General features: G+C 41.5%; 3 protein-coding genes across 7 annotated transcripts; 2 read left to right on the top strand and 1 right to left on the bottom strand.

Annotated features, from left to right (window-relative positions):
- Positions 1–324: 324 nt before the first annotated feature.
- On the bottom strand, positions 325–3,663 carry LOC115678619 (actin). Of its 2 annotated transcripts, none has more exons than XM_030602005.2 (5): positions 3,593–3,663; positions 2,788–2,858; positions 2,180–2,573; positions 1,041–1,654; positions 325–723 (listed from the first exon to the last, which is right to left on the bottom strand). In XM_030602005.2, the coding sequence occupies exons 2-5, from the start codon at positions 2,845–2,847 to the stop codon at positions 658–660; spliced, it is 1,134 nt and encodes a 377-aa protein (XP_030457865.1). In that variant the 5' UTR covers positions 2,848–2,858; positions 3,593–3,663; the 3' UTR covers positions 325–657. The 2 variants fall into 2 exon arrangements, with proteins under 2 accessions (XP_030457865.1, XP_030457864.1); XM_030602004.2 differs by having other exon boundaries at positions 2,788–2,855; positions 3,593–3,657.
- A 4,119-nt stretch (positions 3,664–7,782) lies between these two features.
- Positions 7,783–12,172, top strand: LOC115678542 (uncharacterized). The gene is made up of 6 exons (XM_030601936.2): positions 7,783–8,094; positions 8,865–8,957; positions 9,914–10,043; positions 10,584–10,875; positions 10,995–11,049; positions 11,672–12,172. The coding sequence occupies exons 1-6, from the start codon at positions 7,972–7,974 to the stop codon at positions 11,744–11,746; spliced, it is 768 nt and encodes a 255-aa protein (XP_030457796.1). The 5' UTR covers positions 7,783–7,971; the 3' UTR covers positions 11,747–12,172.
- Positions 12,173–12,873: 701 nt separating this feature from the next.
- Positions 12,874–17,547, top strand: LOC115678690 (nudix hydrolase 23, chloroplastic). Of its 4 annotated transcripts, none has more exons than XM_030602102.2 (8): positions 12,874–13,255; positions 14,165–14,296; positions 14,537–14,613; positions 14,784–14,919; positions 15,010–15,150; positions 15,246–15,304; positions 15,419–15,509; positions 17,136–17,547. In XM_030602102.2, the coding sequence occupies exons 1-7, from the start codon at positions 12,941–12,943 to the stop codon at positions 15,477–15,479; spliced, it is 921 nt and encodes a 306-aa protein (XP_030457962.1). In that variant the 5' UTR covers positions 12,874–12,940; the 3' UTR covers positions 15,480–15,509; positions 17,136–17,547. The 4 variants fall into 4 exon arrangements, with proteins under 4 accessions (XP_030457962.1, XP_030457959.1, XP_030457958.1 ...); XM_030602099.2 differs by having other exon boundaries at positions 17,129–17,547; XM_030602098.2 differs by having other exon boundaries at positions 17,035–17,547.
- Positions 17,548–17,708: the final 161 nt, after the last annotated feature.

Raw genomic sequence — 17,708 nt, 5'->3', positions numbered from 1 at the left:
GGCCGACCGCGGAGGCCATGGCTGCTGCCGCGCAGCATGGCCATTGCGAGCCATGATGCTTGAAGCCCACTGCGCAGCGCAGCTTTTTTTTTTTTTTAATTTTTTTTTTCGCGAACCGGCGGTTCCGGGCCGGTTCAAATTTTTCTGGAACCGGAACCGGGCCCGTATGCCACGGGCCGGTTCCGGTTCAACCGCGGCCCGGTCAACGGGCCGGGCCCGGTTTGACCGGGCCGGTTCCGTCCGGTTCCGGCCAAAACCGGCCCGTGGCCACCTCTAACTAGAAACCAAATAAGCCATCATAGCATGCATATAGCAGATAAAATATTAGAGAAGTAGAGGCCCTGCACAAGCACCCTTTATGTATATATGGAAGTTACACTCATCAATTACAATCATCAAATGAACTTTGCCTTAAAAGAATCTCGATTCAAAACCATGCCGAGTTTACCAAGATAAGAAGCTTTTCTATAGTAACATGGTATAAGAACAAACGAATCTTCACAGTAATTCGCTTAGGTTTACCTTCGATAGTCCCAAATCACGAGGAAGAAAACAGAAAAGTCGGAAAACTCGAGAAAAGAAAAATTTCTGCAGATGAAAACCCTCTCCGTGATAAAAGAATCTCTTCTACGACGTTCGCCGTCCCCCACTTGACAATTAGAAGCACTTTCTGTGAACAATTGATGGCCCCGACTCATCATACTCTGCCTTTGCAATCCACATCTGCAGGTCAGATAAAAAACGGCATGTGATATACTTGCTTTCTGAATAAGTATCCATTAGATGCAGATAGAGGTGCCTACAGGCAAATTATATTAAGGGGAAACAAAAATTTAAAAAGAATAGAGAACGTCAACCACGGCTTCGGAACTTCACATGATTCCTCTTATATAGCAAGTTACTGTCATTACTGTTTGCAGACCTGTTATAGACTGAACATACTAAACTTTCCACAAGTTAAATCATATATCAGACCGATAAATGCATCTCTCTTCTCAAATATGCACATTGAATGAGCATGGATGAGTGAGGTTCATTACCTGCTGGAAGGTGCTGAGGGACGCCAAAATGGAACCACCGATCCAAACACTGTACTTCCTCTCAGGGGGTGCCACCACTTTAATCTTCATGCTACTAGGAGCCAGGGCTGTGATTTCCTTGCTCATTCTATCAGCAATGCCAGGAAACATAGTAGAGCCTCCGCTGAGAACAATGTTGCCATAAAGATCCTTTCTAATATCGACATCGCACTTCATGATAGAGTTGTATGTCGTCTCGTGGATGCCAGCAGCTTCCATGCCTATCATGGATGGTTGGAAGAGCACCTCAGGACAGCGGAACCGTTCAGCTCCAATGGTGATGACCTGTCCATCAGGCAGCTCGTAGCTCTTCTCAACGGATGAACTTGTCTTTGCAGTTTCCAACTCCTGCTCATAGTCAAGAGCAATGTAAGCTAATTTCTCCTTCATGTCCCTCACAATTTCCCGTTCGGCAGTGGTAGTGAAAGAATAGCCACGCTCAGTTAAGATTTTCATCAAGGCATCTGTCAAATCACGGCCTGCTAGGTCGAGACGCAAAATGGCATGTGGGAGGGCATAGCCTTCATATATGGGAACAGTGTGACTCACACCATCTCCGGAGTCCAGAACAATACCTAGATAGAGAAAGGTACACAAATCAAATGAAAATTTGCGGACGCCCATACCACATCCAAATAAAATGATGTTGCATGAGTTGTAACACTGATGAGATTTTAGTTTTACAATGGTGGCATGGTAAATTTGTCTGATACGATAACTTCAGATACAATCTGTCACAATACATTCCAAACTTTATTTTAAAGCAGCCATTGACCGGAAAGATGGCTAGAATGCCACTCGTGTGACTGATGGCTGCACAAATTTCGTAATGGATATTCACAGGACATTAATTCTCCGATGTAGAAAACGTATGAAATGATGGATGTTCGTGTATGTGTGTGTGCGCATGCATTCCATATATTGATGCAAACAGTTTTTTCATTGAGTTCAAACAAATTTAGTGCCTATCTTCAATCCTCAAACAGAACAATTTCCCTGACATGAGGTTCTTGAAGATATTTTGCTCCCAAATGACATGGTTTCTCGTGTATCAATCACGCATGATAAACATACAAGCAGAAACTCGTAAAATTGCTTACCAGTTGTACGACCACTGGCATACAGTGAAAGGACAGCCTGAATGGCCACATACATGGCAGGAGTGTTGAATGTCTCAAACATTATTTGAGTCATCTTCTCTCGATTGGCCTTAGGATTGAGAGGTGCTTCTGTTAGCAAAACAGGATGCTCTTCTGGGGCCACACGGAGCTCATTGTAGAATGTGTGGTGCCAAATCTTCTCCATGTCATCCCAGTTGCTAACGATACCGTGTTCTATCGGATATTTCAATGTCAAAATACCTCTCTTCGATTGAGCCTCATCCCCAACATAAGCATCCTTCTGTCCCATACCAACCATAACACCTGTATGGCGAGGCCGACCTACTATGCTAGGGAATACTGCTCTAGGAGCATCATCTCCTGCAAACCCAGCCTGCATTCATAATTGTGAATCAGTCGAGAGCAACCCGAGCTTTTAAGAAATTTTCATTTTCTACGCAAAGCATCTAAGCCGATCGGTGTCACGGGCGACAGAAACCACAGCATTCGTTTAACTTTTGTAGAGGAAATAAAATGCTCAATTGACTACCATCATTCCTATCGCGGCAAATACAATGTTTGATTGAAATTACTCTTGAGCCAATTACCTTGACCATTCCGGTACCATTGTCGCATACAAGAGGCTGAATATCCTCGGAATCTGCCATCTTCTAAACTGCTGCAGAATTGCCCAATATCATGTCAAATGCAATTCAACATAGGAAAATTCGTGAAAATACGATCAAATAAGGAACTGAAAATTTTATTCGCAATCGCTTTTTAGTTATTTCTTTTTTTGTGAAGGAACAAGCGCCTTTTAACTATTTCTGTTAACATTACAAATGGAAATACAGAGAGGCATTGGCAAATCCAGATGAGAAATATGCAGAGCGCATGACGTAAAAGCAAATCTCCAGAGAACAAACTGTCGGAACTCTCGGCCTCGCTAAACTCGAATCCGCCGTAAATACAGTCTCGAACAAGGCATGATAAGCGCAGATACCAGAAACTCCAACGAGGATCCAATCGAGAAGAGCAAAGCAATCACGCCAAGCAGCTCGCATTTCAACCGCTCGAACCGACATCAAGCCAGCTCGTCGAATCGCGATACACACATTCACGAGCGGCAAAAAATCACATGCAGAACTCGAAACGAGCCGAAACAAAACCACGGAAACGCGACCGAGGCCAACGCCGAACACGAAACAACGACGAGCATCAGACGTTCGAGAAAGCCATTTCGGATCTCGCACGCATCGCAACGAGCACCGATCGGAAAACGACTCCCTCGGCCACGAAACAGACGGAATCTAAGATCATCATCGGCGGACGAGCGGCGCGCGAATCCGCCAGCATCGCTGCTGCTGCTGCTACCACCGCGATCTTCCGAATCGAAACGCGGATCATCGTTACCTCGCGGCGTGACACGACGATCTCCGGCTCCGATCTCCGATCTTCTTCTTCTTCCTCTCTCGCTCGCTCCGCTTCGCTTGGCTTCTGTGGGGAGAGCTCGAGACGTGAAGAGCGGTTACGCGCTCCGTTTGTTTTAAAAAGGGAGCGCAAAAAGAAGGGGGGCCCCCCTTGATCCAGAGCGGAACGTCTCGGAATCTCGCTGTGCCTCGATCCCAGCCGTCCGTTCCCGACGATCGTTGGACCCCACTCCGTGACCCTGGTGAGAAACAGCTGTCTCGCTTTCGGTCGCCCCACGCTGCCCCGAAAAGACCCATTTGCCCCCTCCTCTTGATTGGGCTTAATTAATGAAAAGAAAAATTGGGCTAATTAATGTGATTGGATCTAGTTTTGGATACAAAGCTTCCTTTGATAAATGTCTACTAATTACTTTTTTTCTAAAAAATTTACCAATCGTAAAATAATATCAACCGTTCTTAAAAATGGTGAGTAGTATATAAAATCCACATAATCTAAATAATATAATACATTGATAATATCCAATCACAAAGCGCGCTTGATAATCTCTCTGCTTAAAATAAACAATTTTGCATTTGAAAAGCCAATGAGTTTATTCGCTTATCTGACGTCAAACGATGAAGGGCCATCTATATGCATGCATACAAAGTTTCTTATACCTCTTTGCTTTTTAGGGTTAATACAGCGAAAAATCTCAAACTTGTATATTTGTGACAAATTTACCCCAAACTATTTTTTAACCACCAAAACCCCAAACTGGTACACTTGTAGGTTTTGTTTAAATTTTACTGTCAAATTTCTGAGTTTGATGACACGTGACAGTTGACAAGTATACCAGTTTCGGGTTTTATTCTCCATTTTATTACAGGTGTACTGGTTTGTGATTTTTCGTGGTATTAATCCAATTTAACGGAGTGTAGATTTGTCATGGGTGTACCAGTTTAGAATTTTTTGTGGCCAAAAAATTATTTTGAGATAAATTTATCGTGGGTGTATTAATTTAGGGTTTTTCGTGGTATTAACCCAATTCTTTCGTGTGCTTCTCAAGATAATTTTTAAATAATGATTAATCCCATATTAGGGAGTTAGGACATAGATGTAATTAGGAAGGGAGGTGAGGGCTAAATTCGTCTTAGAAAGAGCACTCCCGAATAAAAGGCGAGGGTGTTGGGTGGGAGTAATAATAATACGCCGCGAAAAAATTAAATTAGGAAATATAATAATAATTTTTTTAAAAAAACAGTGGTGGGGGGAAAAGGGGAATTCTATTTCCAACTCATCCTCCGATTGCAACTGTCCCCCAACGATCGCGTTGGGGCGGGGGGTCTGATCTGGTGCGCCCGCGCCCACGGGACACTTGTCTGCTCCCGCTGGTTTCGCGGCTCCGGGACCGAGTCTTCCGTTGACCGACGGCGGGGAAAGCGGTCGAAAGTAGCATCATCGTGCGGTGGAGGGAGGGTGGCGCACGACTCATCGAGTTGACGAACAGGCGACGTGCCATGTCGGCTGCCGGGGGGGCCCAAAAGGTGAAAAAGTGGAAAAGGAAGGGCCAGATATGGAAGGCATAAAGGAAGGGGGCACCAATTTGCAATTTGCGTATTGTATCAGAGTTATCGGGATTGGTCTATTCTCGACTTGTATGATTCGAGATACGAATGACACGTATCTACGAGATGAATTTGTAAAATTCTGAATTGCTAGCGATCATATCGATTGGTCACATTTTCTTACCTAATTTTGCTTATCCGATAATGTGCTATTTTTGTTCATGCTCGATGATGGACGTTATGCTTGTACAATTAGAAGTAAATATCATGCTTTGTACCAAAAATCGTAATCAAAATGAAATGTCCTTTTGTTAGAAGGAAAAAATGTTTTTTTGGGAAATTATTTATTGACTTTTCGGTGTTTTGGATGACGGAAGACTAATCCATCTGCGAAGAATGATCCTCCATTGAGCGAAAAAAAAAAAACAAATGCTAGATTAGGGAAAACGATACGTATCTCGATCCACCAACTATGCACATCTCAAGCAAAATTTCTTTCCTAAGAAGTTGAATTCTACTCCGACCCATGTAATATTTTTGGCTAATTTCACCAGAATGAAATTAGGACATCCTTGTTATAGTTTGTTGATTTTAGTTGATATCTCGTATTTTATGATATGTTTTGTTGAATGTATATATGTCTATGATTCAAGATATTAGTTTGGAATAAAATTTTAATCCGATAGTATCTCATCCACAACTAATATCAACAAAATTCTCTTTGACCTAAGTAAAAAAATGGGATTTTTGGTCTCGCGGAAAAAAGTTTAGGATAAATGTGTCACAGTGGGTATAGTTTTGGATTTTTTGTGGCTTTTGCCTTAAAATAAAATATTTGACTTAAACATAATTGTGTATTTTTATTGTCCCACAATAAAAAAAAAATTACCGAAGTCAATTACTCTTTGTATATAAAATTGAGATGTGATCGATTGGGATTGGAATCCACGAGTAACATGCATCTAAAATTTATAAAAATCTAAGTATTTCATTTCGGATTCGATGATATTTTTTTTTTATGAAGGTAGTTCGAGATCGATCTATCGACTGGCCCAAGTGTTATTGGCTAAGTTTGAGTGCATCAACATCGACTTGGACTGACTTATTACATATCGTGCGCGATATTAGTAACGTCTACGTGTGATCGGTGCCAACAAAATTACTTGGTACAAATTATTTTATTCTAAGTGTCGCAATTTGTTTTGTAAAAGATGAAATTATTCGCAAAAATTGAAAAAAACGAAAAGAAAACTAAGCTTTATTTGATTCGCAAAAAACGAATGGTTTAAAAAATAATTTTTTGAGAATAACTTATATCGGCTTAAAAGTTTGGAAAACCAGACCCTTGAAGTATCAAGTTTTGAAAGTACTTGCTACTTTTGAAAGTTAGGTACGCTCGGTTTAATATACTCAAAATCGTATTATGGTGTGCTAAGAAATGATGTAATATATGTACCATACATTTTAGAGGTGGAAGCATCTTCAAATCTCAAAAGAGGCATTTTTCCCAAAATCTGTGATAGATCATAGCTATATGGTGAAGTGACTTTGAGCCCCCGGCCCAAAAGAAGGTTTGACTTGTTTTAATTAAGGATCCGTCTATTTTACGAAAAGCATTTTTCGGGAAAAAATTTCTTCATTTTCTAGTATTTGATTTGCATCGGAAAATGAGTTAACGGAAAATATTTTTCTACAAAACTTACTTTCAGGATCCTCTTTGAAAGAATCGAAAATCGTTTTTCGAAATATGATTGGTTATCGACGCTTTGACTCGAAACTCTATGCTCGAACATGAAAATGCCAATGTTGATTCTCAGGTCTCGACATTCAAGATTGTATCTTTGGTGGCCGGGCCCAAGACACCGAGACTAAGCCCTCAGCGCCCACTCCCAAATCCATTGAGCCGAGCTCAAACCCCTAGTGCCCACACCTAATGCTCTGGTACACAAACTTAGGTCTATTAATTCCATACTTGGCTTCTTGACGCTCAAGCTCTGGTCCTAACCTTTAGGCTCGGGTCCACAAAGACTGTGTGTGAGTCCTCAGTACTCGAGCTTGGGTCTTTAGTTAATGAAATGTTCGTTCTTATAAAAAAAAAATTTAAATTCGAATTTCTAATTATTTTTATTATTTTATATTTTTTTTCTTTTTTTCTTTCTTTTCTTCCGATTATTTTTTTTTCTTCCTTTTTCTTTTTGCTTCTTTCTCGGTTGGTTGCGGTCGGCGAGCTCGGGCCTTGCCAAATCGGGTGAGCTTGTGCCTCTGGCGGTGAGGCTCAAGCTTGCCCGAGGCCGGCGAGCTTGCGGCCTCTAGTGGCGAGCCTTGAGCTCGCCCGGGGCCGGTGATGCTTGAGCTTGCCAGGATCTATAATAATTAAATATGTGTTTGTTTCGTAAAAAATGAATAGTTTGAAAATTATTTTTCAAAAAATGATCGCTCATATTTGACAAATAAAAAATATTTTCATTGTCGATAGTGAAATTATTTTTCATTAATTAATTATTTTAAGTGATATAAATAATCATTAATTTTAAATTAATTATTTTTTGCGAATCAAACGGAGCCTAAAAAATTAAAAAAAGAAGAAGTCTTTTGCCAATTATGTTTTTCTTTTTCCTCCGTTCTTCACAAGCTCTCGGGCTGAAGCGCCGCCGCAGCGAGTCACCTGACCCGCCGTCGACTCACAAAACACGAAGCTATCCCGCCGCTCGCTCAGTGGCCGCAGCTTCAGGGGACTCCGCCTCTCTCTCTCTCTCTCTCGCTCTCTCACGCAGCGCGTGTCGTCTTTGAATGCTTGATCGATTGATCTCGGCCTAAATGAATACCGCCGTAAGAGCAGCCGCTCTGATCGACGCTCAGTCGCCTTGCCACCATCTCCGAGCCGCCTTCTTTCATTCGACCCCTTTCCTCGAACGTAGAAGACGCCCTCTTTGGGAACCCGTGAGTTTCTCCCCATTTCCAATGATTATTTCTTTTTCTCTTTTCGCGGTTCCTGCTCATGTTCTTGCATATTACCCTGTTGGGTCTTCCTGATTGCACTGGAAATGACGAGAGCAGAGAGATTGGGATGAAGCTGTGGCTCTTTGTTTGGTGGGGGGTTTTGGTTGTGATGCGATCTTGGAGCAGAGTGGATGTTTGGGTTATTGGGGAAATGTAATTAAAAGCGTCCATCTTTAAGCTGGACGTGATTTTAGGAAATTTTCAGCTGGAATTGGTTTCATGGGATTTCATTTGGTTTTCCTGAATTTGTTTAGGATGCTGTCCACAACAATTCCTGGGGTTCTAATACTTTTATCTGCCATTGTTGGATGAAAGAACCATTTTTTCCCCACTTTTCGAGACTACGTCAAATGGGTGTCCATTGGCTGAGGGTAAAAGTTGTTAATTTGATAGAATTTGAGACAGGTTGGTTGAATTATGTTTCATGAAAGGTTTGTTAGTAAAGTGAGGGAATACGAGAGGATCTTGCTAGTTCTTTTGTGTGATTCTGTATGACGTTAGTTTAAGAAGACTTTTGGTCACTCCGTTCCTTGTTTTATGGGCTAATAGGTTATTTGGTCATTCTGTTCCTTGCTGGGGCTTAGTTGCTAAGTTTCTCAGTTTGCTTCTTGCCAATTTAGATGACCTTTTAGTCATGATTAGAGTTTCTTCCTAGTAACACCGTTATGCTTGAACTTAAACCAAACGATTGACTTCAATTATATGTGCAGGGATCTAACCAATATTCAAGAAGGTTTCGAAGATTGCATGCAAAGCAAACATTGTTAAGGAATGTAGATGCTTACGCTGACTTCATGTTCCAGGTTTGTGACAGTTGTTCTTTATGAGTATCTAGTAATTTGTCAAGCTGTTCTGCATGGTGGGCAATTTGTTTCCACTTTCATTTTTGAACTTCTTTGTCAATCTTTGCCTAGGATGATTAAAGACTTGCCTTTTTCACCTGATTCATTTGGTCTCTGACCTTTGAAAGCAGAACATTATGCTAGGTCTTGATAGAAATCCTGCACTTGGTTTTTCCCCTTTTTGTACCTCTTTGTTGTTATGTTTGTCCCTTTTGTTTGGGATGCAATTCTTGTGAGTAGTGGAATGAAAATCTTTGCGATGTGAAGTTTGACTTTGTTAATGAGAAGCTTAGGATTTGCCTGCCGTCTTTAGATGTTATCAGCTCATATGAGTTTTTCGTTTCGCTTCGTTTTTATTATGATCTTATTCCTATGTTTACATTTGTATGATAGGCCTTAGATGTTCCTTTGCCTCTGGTAATTTATGTTTTAGTACTGTCAAATCAGTCAGAGCTACGTAGCGAGAGCTCTTCCATGTTATGTAGATCATGAACTTTTGCATGTGAGAGACCTATATATAAAGTCAAAACTTTGCATGTGGTAGAAAATACTGAACAAGAAATTTGCTTATTCTTTTCTAATATTTATTAGCCGGCTAAGTCGGAAGTATGTTTCAAAAGCTGCTCCTTTTACATGTGTAAGCATATGGGAACTTATAGGAACAAAACTTGCCCAAGCAATTTTCCTCTATTTTAACTTTATTTAGCCGTATAAGTTAGAAGTATGTTTCCGAAAGTTCTCCTGATACATGCACGATTAAGCAGATGGGAACTTGTTGGAGCAGTACTCGCCATAATTTATCTTCTGATTTACTGAACATGCATTTGAGTTCAGCTGAATCTCCTCAATCATTCGCTAAATGGTTCTTTCTAACATTAAGTAATTTAACATGAGGGTCTTCATTTGGTTGTCTTCAGAGGTGGCAAAATGAGGCTGATGAAGATGACCCGTTCTTAGGTAGAGGCTCCTCATGGTTTAAGCATTACTGGACTAGGCGACCGAGGAGCGATCGGAGCAGAAAAAACGGACCTCAACATCAGGGTAGAGGTAAGAAAGCACAATATTTCTGCATACAGTGAATGATGTCTGCTTTTTCTCTATACATAGATTTGATATGTAGCAGTAGCACATGTGATGAAAATAATCCTTATTCAGGGGCCTTTTTGTCTTTATAACGTTACCGAAGTGAGTGTTCGGATGAATAAACAATCTGAATAGTTGAAGCGTCCTGTGCACAGTTCTTGGGATATCATAAGTTGGATTTAAAGTTGCATGTTGATAGCCAAAGGCTGTTGGGTATCTCACTGTCCAACTGTTTGTTAATAATCTTTCGTGGTGTCGTATTCATAGGTTGCTCGATCTTTGTTCTTACTACTAGTTTCTAAGTTTTAGAAGTTTTGGACAAAGAAATTTCAGTCAATTTTCCTACTTTGTTCCATTTGTAAGTCAATATCTTATACTCTTTGGAAAATCTTCATGCATCTTTTAGATAAGATGGTATACACTTGTCAACTTCATATATAAACAGCTTTCAATCTTGTAGATAATAGATTTCTAATTTATGATGGGCTGTTGTACTCCTTTTAGGAGGTTTCCAATTCTGTAAAGAAGATGATGATGTTGATACAATGTTTAAGTCTGCCTTTGGTGGGAATAGATTCTACTTCTGGTCCTTTATTAATGATGAGAATCCCCACTGGTGGGGAAGCACATCGCGCTTCTCGAATAGTTATGGAAGTTATGGGAAGTGGAGATTTTCCAGCTATGATGAATACGAAACCTCATCAGACTCTGGGAATTCAGAGGCAGAATCTTCGGATAGAATGGCCCTTGGGTTGAGTGCCTCGGGTCCTTTAAAGCTTGAAGATGTCAAGAATGCGTGAGTCTTCACTAAGATCCGTTTCTTTCTAATGATTTACTTTCTCTGGTTTCAAGATCTGAGCATGTTGGAGTGTGTTCACCATGTCTCTGAATTTGACCCTTTGCTGACAATTCCAGATATCGAGCTTGTGCATTGAAATGGCATCCTGATCGTCACCACGGCTCTTCCAAGGTGAATTGAGATTTCCAAACTTAATTTCAGAAAATGTTTCAATTAGGAGTATACGACAGAGGGTGATCATGTGGCATCCATTTATGTGGTTTTAGTGAAACACTTGGAGAACTGACCTGCTAAGACCTTTGTAGTATCATTTAGACTTTTAAGAAAGGTATATTATGGAAGGCCTTGGTAGTTGCTTGCTACTGTAAAAATATCATTAGTTTACGAGGTTCGTTTCGGCCTGTAGACTTGGAACCTCCTCCACTTTTTAGCTTAAAATTTTGGGTCGAACTTTTTAACAAGATATCATAGCCAAGTCTCAATTTTTCAAGTCCATTTAAAAATATTTTTTCAAGTGTGGTTATGGTCTGTCTTATTTCCCGATCGTCAATTCAATCCGTTTTGCTTCATTAGTATATCCCACATTGCTTGTCCACGAGTTTCTTCCGACTCTCATATTCATGTAGTCTAGACTCTAGCTCCACCTAATAATTTAACTTTTTGGTTGGGGACTTTCTAATCCTTCCTATTCTGGATATCTAGTATATAAAATCTATTGGCTGTAAAAAATACCATTCAATTCGTTAAATTTTGCTTTTATCCCCTGCTTTGCTGATGTGAAGTGATTGGTCAGGCTATTGCTGAGGAGAAGTTCAAGCTTTGTAGTGCAGCATATCAGTCTTTAAGTGATAAGCTGGCTGTAAACTGAGGATGCATCAGATGGTTCTTCAGATTCCGGACCCTGGAAGTGTTAGAATCCGTGATAGACGTGAGGAACAGGCGTTACGTGCTGACAAATGCACAAAATATGTCAGTCCTCATTCGTCTTTATGGTTATCATTGCATAGATCCGTCAATTAGAGGTGTCGGTGCTGCCCAGTTTCGATGCCGTCACTTGTGTATTCTGCAATCAGCAACCAGTGGTAGTCGAGGCTTTGGTATTTTTGATGCATCACCATCAGTTGCTTTGATTTACATGTACTATTTTTTCGCAGACATTAGGAACTAATTAGCTTTTCGTTCTCATTCTTTATTGCCTAGGATCTAGCATAAAAATAGGACTAATGGGTCATAACTGTCTCTAGCAGAGATTGGTGAATTATAACGTTTCATGAATCTAACGAGTTTTCCGACATGTCTCGAGTGGACAAGAACCCGGGCTTTGGTCAGCGCGTGTACGGAATCTCCAGTGCTGGATCGGTCGACAAGAACCGGTCCGGGCAATCTGGAGGGGGGGCAACTCACAGGTTGGTCTAAAAATGCGATTGAGGATCACATCAGCTCCCGAGAAAGTAACCGTGTGCCGATAGAAAGATCAAGCCCGGCCATATGATGTCCGGCCGGTGTAACCGACCGGGCGTTTGAATTTCAGAAGCCCTCTCTTCAACAGTTTGTGTGCTTAGTGAAGCCAATTTGGGGCACAAGGTCTGCGACTAACACTCTCTAAAAAACTAGCTTTCTGTCCAAATGGTGCCTCTAGAGATCCGACGTGGCAGTCACATGTGTTGGAATAAATCCACGGCGACGAGGGAATTGCCATGCGCACAATAATCCCCCTATTCTTCTTGTGTACAAGCAATCGATGCTTTGAAAAAACAAACGGTTCTTACTTGTTTTACGAGTGCCGTGCGAATGAGATCACCAAATCGATAAAATCCTTGTGTGTGTATATATACACATGTCTCGGACGATACATACATTTCCATGTGCCGAATCTCGAGAAAGGAAAATTTATCTGATGACGGGTAATTTAAACTATGGTTTAACGATAATTTTTGGCTTATAAAATCGATGCTGACGCAGCGCTTAATTGGTGGTGCCATAGCACTATATATCATCGGAAGAAATCGAAGTTCGTCCGGTCGAAGCAAAGTCGAAGATCGTCTGGAATAGCTTCCTCCCGATGCTGCTCAAGGCGGCGATGCAGGCCCTGGGTCCTTGGAGGAGGCCCTGCTCCTCCTCCTCCCACGGCTTCTCCGCCCTCTCTCTCTCCAGCCTCCCCTCCTCCTCCTCCCCTCCTCTCCGAAGGCGGCGAGGCGGCTCGCATCCGCCGCTCCGGTCCCCCGCGCTCTCCTCCCCTGCGGCGGCGGCGGCTCACCGGAGGAGGAGGAGGCATTGCTGTTCTTCCGGGAGGACGGTTCGCGCGCACGCCGCCGCTCGGTCCGGGTCGAGCTCGGACACGGCTCGCTTCGCGACGCCCGCTGCCGTCCAGACATCCGTAAGTCGTGTTCCTCGGTTGGGTCTTGTTCGGTCGGTTTATTTGTGATGCGCGGCCGCGTGATGTGCGCGCCGGCGTTCGCGGGTGGGTGTTCCGAGCGCTGATGCCCGTCTCTATTGATTTGGGAATGGTTAGGGATGGCAAATTTGATTGCGGAAAAGGTTCGGAGGCTTTGGTAATCGTGTGATCATGGGGCGAGGTCCGAGTGCATTGCCCATTTCAGTCTTTAGCTGTATCATCGAGTATTACTCTTGTAGCTAAACCTTAAACCCGATGGCCATCGACTATATTATGCTCATGGTATAGTATGAACAGTTTTTTTTTTTATTTTTTAAATTGTCAATATAATGGAATCGTAATCCCTTTTTTTTTTTTGGCAACAAATTAGATGATTTGGCTTCTAGTTGTCAGTGTGTACATCAGACACTGATGGAAATTTCATGAATTGCCTGCGGGGATGCTGCAAGTATCAGCTTACGGCGTGGGCAGATACTGTTGAGGAGAGAAACTAGAATGTGGAGATTTATGTTCAAAACTTACCTACATTTACACGTTTAATATTTGAAGTTCTTGATCTCTTGTTATTATTTCTCTAGAATGTACTCCATCATGGCATTCGGTCATGGGATGGGCAGAAGTGATACTAGTTGGAAAGGAAAAACGTAAGTTTTAATCAGAAATATTCATAGGTTTTTTGCAAAAATTGAAATTTAGTCAGTCCTTGACCGACTGATATTTCAGTTTATCCCCCGGTTGGATGGGGCAGAATGATAGTTCTTTCAATCTAACTTCTAAACTATCTCTCTTTCTTGGTTCTTCGAGAAGATGAAGAGAGAGAACGAATGGAGATGTGTTGATTGCCTTTCAGACCCGTCATTAACCTGCTTTTGCTTACGCATTTGAGTGCAGGGAATTGTAAAAAAGATAAATTTTTGTCAATGGTGTGGTGGACCGACGAAGCATGAAATACCTGATGGAGAGGAGAAGATGAGAGCCATTTGCACTCTCTGCGGGAAAATTGCTTACCAGAATCCAAAGATGGTAGAGAGATGTCCTGTTTGTTTTACTTGAAAATTTGATTGTACTATATATCTCATGTGCTTAAACTAAGCAATTCTTTTCTGTTCCAAATATTTTCTGAGTCTTACTCTTGAAGAAATTAGAAGTTTAAAGTAGAATCCTATGTACATTTAACCTTTCGCTCAGTACAACATAGAGATGCTATTCTTGTATTTGGCACAATTAAGACTGGTTGTTAACTTCTGGAAACTGATATTTTAGGTTGTAGGTTGCCTCATTGAGCATGATAACAAGGTCCTACTATGCAAGAGGAACATCGAACCTTCCAACGGTCTATGGTGTGTATTCATATAAATGAGTTTGGGTCGTTGAAGCTTTGCCTTTTAATCATCTTCTGCCGAGGGAAAAGAAAATGTCTTTGCTAAGAGTTAAGGCATTTAAGGAAACAAATTGTTCACATAGTACTGATCTTCATTCTTAACTCCTATTCGCACATAATGTGGAATAGGACTCTTCCTGCTGGTTACATGGAAATTGGGGAGTCAGCTGCGGAAGGGGCGATCAGAGAAACTTGGGAAGAAGCATGTGCAGAAGTGGAGGTTCTTTCACCTTTTGCTCAGCTGGACATACCTCGTATTGGTCAAGTGAGGAAAATCAATATCTCCATCTATCTCCCTTATTTATCGTGTGTGTTGCCTACAGACTTTGAAGCATATGCTCTTTTGTGTCGGCAGACCTATGTAATTTTCTTAGCTAAGCTGCGGAATCCTCACTTCTCACCTGGTCCGGAATCATCAGATTGCCAGCTCTTTGCCCTTGATGATATACCTTTTGATTCCCTGGCATTTTCATCCATCTTGGTCACCTTGAAATTGGTAAAAGTGTTAGCTATGATGCTACGATGTATATCCTATGATTGGATGATCTCTGGTGGTTTTAATATAATGAAGACACATATACTTGATTGCAGTACATTCAAGATGTTAAGAATGGAAGGCCAAGGTTCCACTACGGTACCATTAATAAAAGGTATTTGCCTTAATGCAACTGCTTTCAGTTCTAAGCACTATGTGAGGTATTTTTGGTATCTTATTATCTTCACGTGTGGGAAGTTTTTAAAACCAGTTCGATGTATTATGGCAGGCCTGGATCAAGCCCTTCCGATATTCGTGCCTATACTCTGGACTATCATCTGCAGTCCTGACTGAAGCTGTGATGGTTCACCATATCTTTGGTGAGGATAATCTTGCAGCATGGTAGTTGTATAGTTTAATCCCTGTGATAGTAGGTCTGGAAGTTAAAAGTTTATTTGTGATTTCATCTTATATGTTATTTATGGTTGGATATAGGCCATTCAGTTAGTGTTTCCCGGAACATATGAGGTTTAGTGGTAAGACTAAGGAGAGAAATAGTTCGTGTTTCATAATCTTCTATGGCTTTCAATATAGATACAAGGGGTAATGACGCCACAAATCTCTGAACTTTTACCCACTGTTCAATGCGGTTCTGATTTTTTTTTCTTTGTTCAATATAGTCCACGAACTTTTCAGAATTGTGCTCCTTCTGTTAACTCTAGTTCCAAGTCATGCACTTTTTTGCTAATGTGGCAGTCCATATCAGCAATGAAGGGATCCAAGAAATCATATAAACTGCCCCATGTTTTTTTATCCAAATCAGCAGAATATACCTTTCTTTTCCTTTCTTCTTCTTCTTCTTCTTCTTCTTCTTCTTCTTCTTCTTCTTCTTCATGCAATGTCGGGGTCCTCCATCACCACACTTGCTGCCGTGGTTGCCCCGCCATCTATCACCACCATGCCGCGTTGTCCATCATGCCACGTGTCCATTGCCCCTGGTTTGAGACACGAGGCCTTAGATCGGAGGCAGCGCAGCCTCAATCCGAGACAGCCAACTCAAGTTCGAGGCTGCGCACCTCAGATCAAGCCCGCGCTGTGAGACGGTGGTGGTGGATGGTGGGTCGACTATGGCGGTGAGGATGGTGAGGCGATGGAGCACAAGCATTCACGGTGGGATGATGTGTGGTGAAAGATTTGTGCAAGTGCAGATGGTGATGGTGGAGTACTGCGGGGAAGTGGGAAGGATGGAGGAATCGAGGAAAAGAAGAGAAAGAAAGGAAAAGAAGGAAAAAATAATTTTGATGTACTTCTTGCGGGCCCTTCAGTGGAGGAGATGAGAGTATTTGGACCAGTCGATTGGACACATCAGATGTAAATTTGGACACCTAAAAGTCAATTAACGACATTTATTGCCATATCAATAATTATCAGTTGTCTACTTAACGGAAGGATGACAGTGCATTGATCTTGAAAAGTGTAATGTTTACATTGGAAAAGAAAGTTCAGGCACTACATTGAACAATGAGAAATGGTTCAAAGACCTGTGGCATCGTTACCTCTAGATACAAACACTCTAGGGGGTTAATAGAGCTAGCAAGAAACCTGTGATTCTGCCCTTAAAAAACGTGAGGTTTGAGGTTTAATTTAAGTTAACTGTAATCTTTTGGGTCTAAATCAAGCGGAAAGTTCATTTTAAGTCTTCTTTTTTGACGTAGATGTTAGGTGGTATTGAGGAGGATGATTCGATTTGCTTAGCCTGGACATCACTTGACTGGGATACAAAGAAAACAGAGAAATGTTATAGTTGCATGTGTTCTTTTCAATATAGTGCCTGCTTTTGCTCATCATGCTTGGGACGAGTGTTCATTTGTTTATCTGTCTGTTGTTTTTGTATTGGTGTCTCAGTCTTGAACTACGGCAATGAAAAAGATGCGTCAGTCAGATGCGGGCCTGTTGTGTTCTCTCCGTTCTGCTCATCTTTTAGCTGTCTCCCTTCTAGTGTGCAGTAAAGAGTAGAAGTTTCGGAGAATTCAAATGGAGGGATGCTTACTTACCCGGTGAAAATCAGGAAAGGCCCTGAATGCAATTGCTTTAACTGGAGATACTGTGTGTTCAACGGGAGAATATTGTTATTGGGATAGCCGGTGGAAATCAATGAAAACTTTTGCAAGTCTAAAGAAGAAAAGAGAAAATCTCCATCTGTTTCTGTTTTCGCACGGAAGATGCTCAGAAACTGACGATACTGTCAAGCTTGTATTTCTCTGTCTCATCAGTCGTGGAATTGCGTGTGGAGTGAGAAATAGAAACTACTGCTTAATCCTGTCTCTCAGTTTATAGAATTTTATCAGTGAAACCAGGAATTCGGCTGAACAACCAAAGATCCTTATTCCTTTGAATCTAGAGCAACGGTTGGAGCAACTTTTCTTGTCGCTGGTAATAGTATTTTGCTTTGCCAAATTGCTCATGGCAATGACTGTTGTTTTCTGCATTTATTATCAAATAGCCTATGGAAAAGGAGGCCATTCTTTTGGTTTTTCCCCGAGCTCAGAACCTGTTATGGTACTTACACAATGCAAGCG

The sequence above is a fragment of the Syzygium oleosum genome, unplaced genomic scaffold (genome assembly GCF_021117445.2).
Source record: "Syzygium oleosum isolate NSW1041296 unplaced genomic scaffold, Sole_v2.1 Sole_v2.10, whole genome shotgun sequence".
Lineage (NCBI taxonomy): Eukaryota > Viridiplantae > Streptophyta > Magnoliopsida > Myrtales > Myrtaceae > Syzygium > Syzygium oleosum.
Note: the sequence above shows the minus strand (reverse complement) of the source record. Positions and strands in the feature narration are given on the sequence as shown.